General features: G+C 45.3%; 1 protein-coding gene across 2 annotated transcripts in view; it reads left to right on the top strand.

Moving 5' to 3' along the window:
* Positions 1–8,851, top strand: part of mRpS9 (mitochondrial ribosomal protein S9) — a 29,059-nt gene extending 20,208 nt beyond the window's left edge. For both annotated transcript variants that reach the window (XM_055066172.2, XM_050170647.3), the window contains 3 exons: positions 3,214–3,386; positions 3,927–4,005; positions 8,769–8,851. In XM_055066172.2, the coding sequence (XP_054922147.1) occupies positions 3,214–3,386; positions 3,927–4,005; positions 8,769–8,781 (265 nt within the window). In that variant the 3' untranslated portion in view covers positions 8,782–8,851. The remainder of the gene's footprint in view (positions 1–3,213; positions 3,387–3,926; positions 4,006–8,768) is intronic.
* Positions 8,852–9,576: the final 725 nt, after the last annotated feature.

The raw sequence follows: 9,576 nt of genomic DNA on the forward strand, positions 1-9,576 counted from the left end.
CAATTTTCTTCTTTAGTTTTGATGAACAGATTTACAGTTGTGTATCTTCACCGTGACACACTAAAATACTCACTTGTATGTTTGCGTAACATTGTTCAGTCAAGAAGCAGTACTATAGTTTTTAAAGCGAAGCTTTCTGTACCTCTTCCTTCAACTCTCTCACTGCTGCTGCTGCTGCTGCTGTCGTCCGGCACACCATGTTGGGGGGTGGTTCAGAGCGTGTGTACACATGACAGGAGCGCGGCAGAAACTAGTTTGGACCTTTGCACCGCGTCGAATATACACAATGCCCCTGGAGCTCCCTGGGCATCACCACATTAGCCTCTTGACAGCTGTAATTATCCGTGACCTCCACAAAAGCATTGCAGAAATTGCAGTGATTACCTTTCTAATAACATGCAAGTGCAGAGGGAAGCTAGATAGAATGTTAGAAAGGTGGGGGGAAAGGGGGCAGAGAATGGGTAGAAACAATGCATTGGCAAAACAAGTGAATAACAGCCTTGCCACTCTTTGCTGTCATTTCCCATACAAGGGTTGCGAGGGATAGGAAAAAGGTGATGTGATAAGGTGAGGAAACGCTACTGCTATAGGCGTGACAGCAGCTGTAGGCAAATGGGTTAAATTTAAGTTCAAGATACGGTACAATAAGTTTCTGCTACTTCTGAAAAATTAAACACCATGCAAATTTGTCAAGCGGGCAACTTACACAGGGCGTGCAGAAGCAGCACCGCATTAAAGCACACCGTAGGGTTTAGGCAACACTACAGAAGCAGTCGCGCATAATATCAACACTTCTGTGCCCACCGTAGTAGCTTTGTGGCTGCTCGAGGTGGCGGGTTTGATCCTGACCGCAGCAGCCGCATTCGATGGGGGGCGAAATAAAAAAGCTCTCGTGCACTTATATTTAGGTACACATTAAACAACAACACGGTGTCAAAATTTATCCGAATTAATCTGATTGTGGTATTGGCATGTACAGCCTCACAGCTCAATTAAAATTTAATACTTCTGCCACAACACGATGTGCCATGTGAGGCAATGAATATGCTCAACCCTCAGAGGTTATGAAGTATGGCACACAACAATGCCTCCCCTGTGTGTTCAGTGTACCATGCAGACAAACAGCATTTGTGCACGCAAGGTAACGTTTAACATCAACTAACCGCTCTCGTGTTGGACTAAACGTTGGAAGAAAGTGAACATTCGCCATCAACATCACTGGTAATTATCATTGATCAAAGCAAACAGCACAGAAAACTTTGTTTACATTGATTCCCACAGTGTATGAGATCCGCATATTTTTAAATCATATTTGCTAATTTCAGTTTTGGTCACTGCATTGTAGAACCTTCTGATCTTACTAGAAACCAAGAGCATTAAGGAATATACTACAGTTAAACCTCAATATAACTATTAGTTGTCATTATGCTTTTCACCTGCACACATCTGCAGCTCTTCACCGGCGAGTTTACGGCCTTGAGAGGTCTCCTTCCTTGTGCGCACTTATCTGTCGATCTTTTTGCATGACCCGAGAGCTGTACTGATCATCTTCAGGGTGCATACTTCGCTGGGTTAGAATGTGCTGCCATTGGCAGCAAAGAAGCTTCCGTTCACGCCAAGAAGGCTGCCCGTAGCACATCTCAGCCCAGCACTGTGGATCAGCGGAAGACAGTTTACAATGGCGTGGGATTTCTTTCTACTCTTCTTAGTAGAAGTGATAAAAATAATCTGCAAAAATGCAAACAGATATGCTTGGATGCATAATCTTGTAGTTGCCCAGCTACGCTGAGAGCAATCGGTCCTGGATGAGGTGCATGAATCTAGACAAACTAGGGAAGTATTCCTTGAACTTCTCACTCCTGCGATAGCCTGATAAGGCTGCAATATGTATAAATAAAATTCATTGTAAGAGAACATCATTATAACGAAATTCTCGATATAATTAAGTATTTATCTTTTTATAACTTGTCCAAAGCACACCTTGTCTTTATACACAATTTCACTATAGCAAAATTCACTATCACCGCAAAGGAATACTGAGGCAATAACAGGCAACTTCCGTGGATGCAGAAGGTTAAATGGTCAGACTGAAAGTGGCTCTCAAATCATGCACCCTGCAACAAAGAGTGATAAAGTCGAATTATGGTAAGATCCTATCGCGTCCCGATAGGTGATAGGTGCCATCTTCCCGCACAAGCAAGAGGAAGAGGAAGGGGGAGGGGGGGACAGGCAGGTTGGTGCGTGTCACCTTTTTCCGGCGTGACCATGGTTGTGCATGGCCGAGCGCATATGCAGCCCATGCACCCTGTTTTAGAGGTAATCTGCCACATGTGCAAAGAGTGGCTGCGTCAAGATGGCGTGGCATCATGTGCGCTCTCCACCCGCGTGTTTGCTACAGGAGGCTGTGTAATATGAAGTTTCAGAGATGCGTTGAAGCGAGAGGCAGATGAAGCATTCGCTCCCCACCGCCAGCACGTTTCATGATAGGGTCGTCCCACAGCAGCCGATACCATCAGCGATGGGGGCAGAGTAGACACGAAAGCATGGCTGGCTTCTCCTCGAGCCTGCGATGTGAGATACCACCGACACGAACTGAAACCACATCTTTCGTCACCGACTCTCAAATTGAACAAAATAATGTTTTTCTCATTCTAGTTTGCTTTTTCTGAGTGCCCAATGATTCTGAAAGTTTTGTGCCCCTTTTCATGTAAGAAAAATCCATAGGCGACTGTAGTTATTTGCACCAAAGGGGCAATTTTAATATTACAAAATTTAAGTATAACAAAGCAAATTGCCTATTTTACTGACTTCGTTACATCGAGTTTTAACTGTACTTGCTAAGATGTGATGGCCTGCATGGGGTATTTTTTGCAGATGTAGCCTTGCCAAAAGGTTTAATGCATGAGCCCCCATTAGACTGTTTGGTGTTGCTTTCCCCCAAAGTATAATAGAGTAGACTCTCTTTAAAGGGAACTTCAAAGGACCCGGGAAATTGGTTCCATTTATCAACAGTTCCATTTACTGAGAGACAAAGCTGAATACAGTTGCATGAATACAAGACTAACCAACCATGAGGATAGTGTTCCGTTTAAGCAATTTCCATTTATCAAGATTCCACTCTACATGAATTGGGGAGTTTCATTAACTGTTGGCTACACGTTGTCACACTCTGGCTTTTCTCTGCCCTTTTGATCTTTTGTGATTCTTTTTCAGGGAGCAGATAATGTTTCCGCTGCAGTTTACGGGACTCCTAATGAAAGTTGACATTGAGGCCACGCTCAACGACGCCGAAGGACCAACTGTCCGTGCAAATGCCATACGCCATGGACTGGCATTAGCCCTGCGTAGCTTCCTCTCTGAGCAGGAGGTGGAAAAGATGAGGCTGGGTGAGAGAAAGAATGGCTCTTTGCATGTTCACAACAGTGCAATTTTTTATAGCTTCTGCATACGTTTGTCAAGGTTTATTTTCTTAGAACAGCAGAAATAAGAAATGAGCAACTTACAATCATTGAAGCTACTGACTGCCATAGTGTGCGTTTATAGTAAGCACGGTCGACAATTAATAAAACGTGGCAATCTAAGCACACAGTCATGGGTTCATTCTAATTTGTGTAATGCTTCACTGCAAGTCATTTTAGTATGACTCAAGAGTTAGCTTGAGGGTAGCTTTTTTCTTTAGCTCGAGGAAGTGATGGATGAGACGTTACATGTGTGTGCTGCTTATGAGTATTGATAATTTCCTGATACCTTGTTTGCACCTCACCACAGCACAGAATGAAGCAAAAGTCTCGCATCTGTTTTGTTGTGGTTCATTTATTGCAGAATTGTTGCTCTTTCTGGTTGTAGATTAAGGAGGAATACTGTTTAGATGCCTTCCTTTTCGGAAGCCTACTAACTTGAGTCCCGCCTTGTTATTTACCATGCAGCTGGATTGCTCACAAGGGACCCTCGCCGTAGGGAGCGCAAGAAGCCAGGCCAAGAAGGCTCTCGTCGCAAGTACACTTGGTAGGTTGACAGAGCTGGTACTTGCACATTGGCAGCAATATCTGTTGAAATCAAATCCCATTTGTTTGTACAGCAAAGCGCATTCTTGTAGGAGCAACCTGAAAGGAAGGTTTTGTGCTCACTGTTGTGTTTGTTCTTATTTTAAGTATCGCAGAAAGCTCACAGTTTTCATCGGCATCAATGAATAGAACATGTGGCAACATTGTTTTCCTTGCTTCCCTGTTTCATCTTGGATAAAAATGAATACGCGCTATTGTACACGCACCTCGCTATCAAAGAAGTGAGCTGCTGCAGAGATTTTAACCGGTATTAAAGTTTGTCGGCAACTAAAAGTTCGAATGAACCAGGCAGATAGCAATGCCAAGTGTATTATTGAATGATGAAAAAAAATGCAAGCTTGCTGAAATGTTTGAGCTAAATCAAAGGAACAGTAAAAAAAAAAAAAAAATTCTCTTTAAGCTAGGACAAAGACACTTGCCACAGTAAGGAGTACTGATGCATTAATAATAATAAGTCAGTGTGTGGTCTACAATACCTGCAGCACCATCACCTAATAACTACTTTCATTATAAGCAAGGTCACAGGTGCGCTGTGATCCTGCTGGCGGTAGCTTACAGCAGGTGCTTACACATAGCTGGAGATGAGCTCCGCAACTCGCATTCTTTGGATTTGCTACAGTACCAGTTGACTATCAGATTATGCGAACTCCAACCATCCAGCAAAGATAGATGCGAGTTGTCATGTGCCTAAGCATGCTAAACTGCTTATTGATGTTGTACACTGATGCACTGCATCGGACATGCAGTGCATCAGTGTACAGCATCTCTGAAAAAACAGGTTAATAGAAAGCTTTAGCTTGTCCATGTGTGTATTATCCTTCACAGAATATGAGGTTTCTAAAGACAGGGGTGGGGTGGGGGGTCTCGGGTGCTAATGTTAACCAAGGAAATGACAGCGCTGTAGTGCAAACACAAAGGGGCATTTATTGGTCCTTTTATACAAGGATGCCAGCTAGCCAAAATACATATAAAAAATAGTTCTTCGATGAAGACAGGCTGAGGACGCTAGGGTGTTTGTCTCACCATGCAAGGATACCAAGAGAATAACCTTCACCCATTCCAGACACCATCCAAGCTGTTAGTCTTCGCTGGTTCAGTTTACACAAACGAAACCATGTCCAAGTGATCATGTTTGCCCATACCAGTGCCGCTTTCCAATGCCTCTTCGGTTCCTCTTATGCTCACATTATCCTGCAGTCAGGCAGCATTTGCATCACAACACTCGCACCATCACTCGTTGTAGCTTGAAACTACAACCCCTACTCACAATTGTTGTGTGTGTTATGCGGTTAAACCGAATGTTAGGAGATACAAGAGCATCCTGGGGAAGACAAACATCAGGGTAATTGAGAGAGTTGAGCAACCCCCGCAACGTTTATATAAGCGATTGCATTGGTGGCACATATCTACAACCTTTGTCCGTAAAGTTTCGAGTTTGATTTATTTTCTTCTCTAGAAATGATTCCCCAAAACAATTGTTGGTGCGTATGTGTAGCGCCATCTTTTCGGGCTAACCTGAGCTATTTATGTTAATTGCTGTGACAGCCGCTAAATGGCACTACATGTAGAAAAATATGTTGTCACTAGTCGTCTGCACATTCTACTGTGAGTGAATGTGGAGAGATGGACGTCCACCTCGAACAGCGTGTAAACATAAAATTCTGTGTGAAGCTTGGCAAGACATCCACACAGACGTATGAGCTCCTTCGTGACGCTTACGGCAACGGGACATTATCGCGGGCGTGAGTTTTGGAGTGGCACAAGAGGTTTGTTTCGGGGAGAACACACAAGGCAGGGGTGCCCTGCAACCTCAAGGAATGAAAACAGCGTGGCTCGGATCAGGGAGATCGTACAGCAAGACCGTACAATTACAGTCCGCATGCTATCGGATGCTCTCGACATTAGTAAGACAACATGCCCTTAAAGGGACACTAAAGGTTACTATTAAGTCAACGTGGACTGTTGAAATACCATCACAGAAACCTCGAAACGCTTGTTTCGTGCCAAGGAGAGACTTATTTTAAGAGAAAATGCGTTCTGAAGCGTCCGCGTACCTCTAGCGCAGTTCAAATCGCCCGCCCTCCGATCGAGGAATACTGACATCATGGTCTCATAGTGACGTTGCGCCATCGGTGAGTAGAACGGCGTCCGCAGACGGCGCTACGGCTTTTGTGCGCAAAACGCAAACGCGCGGCCAGAAACAGAGCCAAGACAGAGCCGACAGCAGAGCGAAAGCGGGAGTATGGTGGCTAGCGGAATGCAAAACGAATTACGTCCCACATTACGTCCCACGGCACACGGAGAGTCCGTTTTCGTTAAACTATAGGCTGCGGCGAGCTCGCAGCGTGGTCGGCGTGGTCTGTGAGAAGTGACGAGCCTTTTCGCACTTGCAACAGGGCATAAAAAAGTGCGAATCGACGCGAAACTCGGCCTAGAAACGTGCCTCGCCACAGCCACGGCTCAATACGACCCAAGCTGGCACGACCCAGATGTCGTTTCCCGCACCGCCACCAGGCGCCGCTACTATACCTCAAACTCCAGCGCAAGACGCCCATAAGCTGGTACTTCATTCTATGACGCAAACTTCGGCGCTCGTCGCAATGGACCCTGACACCGACAGATTGGCTCGCGATGGTGGGCTCAACTTCAGCGATATGAACACCGACGAGCGCGACCTGCTGCTGAGGGCTCGCACTGCCGGCGTCGTTGCGTACTACGACGGCGGCCTCGACACCGGCTCTCCGGAGCGGGAAAGCAACGAGGGCTTCCCACGACATCACATAGACGTGGCATTCTCGCTGCTTGTTCCAAATGAAACTTTCGCGAGCCAGCAGAACCCTCACAGCACGACGCGATAACGAAACTACTGAAACTCCAAAGCGTGCGCGGCGCAGAGTCGAGCGCGCACAGTCGAGCGAAAACGAAACCTTTCGAACACCCATATTACTGAAGGGTAACCTCAAAATATTATTTTTTCTTAGAATCGAATAGACGTAGACAAGTAGCACTTTTTTCCGTCTTATAATCAAATGAAATGATATTTTTAATACGAGTAGTTGAGTATTCGTAACACAAATTATGAGGAGTGCTTTCGTCATCGGGCTAGTACCGGAATGTCGCTGGGGGGTCTCAAATCGTGCCATGCATTTACCTCAATTTCTCGGTTACTAAAGCTCTGTTCGCGATTATATTGACGCCTTAGACGTTCTAGAACATTGCTCTACCACTTTAACTTGAGTTTCTGGTAACCTTTAGTGTCCCTTTAAATTTTGCGTGAGAACTTGGGGAAACGAAAGCTGAATGCCAGACTTGTGCCGCACTCCCTCACACAGGACCAGAAGGACACGCGGGCATCAGTGAGCGCTGATTTACTCTCTGAGGAAGAGGAGGATGCTGCATTTGTCGTCGGCGTCGAGAAAGGTGCGGCGACAGAAGACCAAAACAAAGACGATGCTGATAGTTTTTTTCTATGCCAGAGGTGTCATACACCACGAGTTCGTCCCACAAGGGCAGACGATAACGCAAGGCCGCACACTGCTCTCAGCGTGACAAAATTTCTCGCCAAGCACAGCATTACTGTACTTCCCCATCCGCCATACTTGCCTGACCTCTCTCCATGCGATTTTTTCCTGTTTCTTCGTGTGAAGAGAGCCCTAAAAGGTCGCTGGATGCGGAGCCTGGAGGCCATTCAAGACGCCACGACAAAGGAGCTGACAAGGGGGGAGGGGCATGCCAAAAGAAGCGTTTTCCAACTGTTTCCAAGACCTCAAGAAGCATTGGAAGCTGTGTACAGACTATTTCGAAGGGGTGCTGCACGAATTATTTCAATGTTGAACGCATTTTTTTAGTGGACTCAGTCTCGAAACTTTACAGACAAAAGTTGTAGTTTAACCAGAGAATGGCACAAGGGTGTTATTGGAATGGCCTGCCATATTCTACTGAGCTGTCGCTGGAAAGTGCTGTGAGTGACATGATCATCTACATGCAGTTAGTTTTTGTATCCTTCCAAACGAAAACACCTGTGTTACGTAAGAACGTTGCTGACACATTGCCGTTGGAAAATGTGTCACAAGATGTCATTCGCAGTGCTACTACTGCCATCCACATCTCCGGTAACCCGGTATGCTGTTCTGAGTAATATGTTTATGGACAAGTTAAATCTCTCTATTATCGGTTTATCAGCAAGTACCACTTCTCAGATGCCCACACACCTGTTCCTGTTTACAGGTTGTTTTACACACTACTTGTGCATTACATATTAGTGAAAATAGCACTTAAGAGCTATAAAATATGCCATCAAACTTGTTCATTCGTTTATGACATTGGTAACCATGGTACAACGTAACATATATTTGAACAATTATATTTTGTATTTTAGGTAGAATGGGCACCCGTTCATGTACAAGCGTATACATGGGCATGTTTTTAATTGGTCACATGGTTAGGTAAGGTGAAGTAAAGTTCAGATAGATTATACTGTGGGCATGGTAGGGCTGGTATATGTGGCAGCATATATGTTTGCTCAAGGCTCTGTTGATGGGCAATGAGACATATTACATTGCATTTGACATTTGATGAAATTGGTGCAAGCTATTTAACGAGACAGCTAGAGATTAAAAAAATGCCTTTTATGAAATGGTATTTGATAGCTTAGATTGTAATCTGTCCCTTTCTGACATTCCTTTATGATTTACTTTTTTTCAGGCTTAAGCGGTAGTCAGCACGAAGAGAAGACATCAGAGTAGTTATGGTGATCATGAAATAAACATGAACTACAACCATTGTCATTCTGGCTATTCTTTTTCTTCTTTGCGAATAAAATTGTACAGTCGACTTCCATTAATTCGGCCCTTACGGAACCGACGAAATGGATCGAATTATCCGGCGGGTCGAATTAAAGAAAAAAAAAACAGCTGGTTCATTTGGCAATATTTTCCAGATTCTAATTTGCCCCCGAATCATATGCGCACCCACTTTCTTTCGGTCGTAAGCAGAAAAGCAACGTAGAAATAACATTAATTGTTCTAAAGAAAGTGGAAATGTAACGCGCACCCGACTATTTAGCGAAAAAAAAAAGTTTTGCAAAACGGGTGGCCGATTTTCTAAAGTCAGCTTCGCCGCAATACATCCGTGGTACGCGGTAAAGCATACGAACGTCGTGCAGGCGGATTTGGTATCGTCCGAATGCACCACGCAGGCAATTTTCGGCCCAATTTTCCTTTTATAGGAAGGCACATGTCTGAAGAAAAAGTTTTGCGCTGCGAGAAATGTGCCATAGCGGTACGTTCTGCCCGAGCCGGCAAGCAGCAGCAGCCTGCGGTGCCAACGCCGCGTGTAACCGACGTCCTGCGCGACGGGAGACCGAGGAAGCAGCAGCGGCCACCAAGGCCGGCAGGCGCGCCCAGCAACTAAGCCCAGTGGGGGTGAGAGAGAGAGATACGAACCGCGCGCCAGCTTCCGAGAGCGAGGCTAACGTGGTGTCGCGCAGGTATACCCTCTCCCCTAGCGCAAC

This window comes from Dermacentor andersoni, chromosome 6, assembly GCF_023375885.2.
Source record: "Dermacentor andersoni chromosome 6, qqDerAnde1_hic_scaffold, whole genome shotgun sequence".
Lineage (NCBI taxonomy): Eukaryota > Metazoa > Arthropoda > Arachnida > Ixodida > Ixodidae > Dermacentor > Dermacentor andersoni.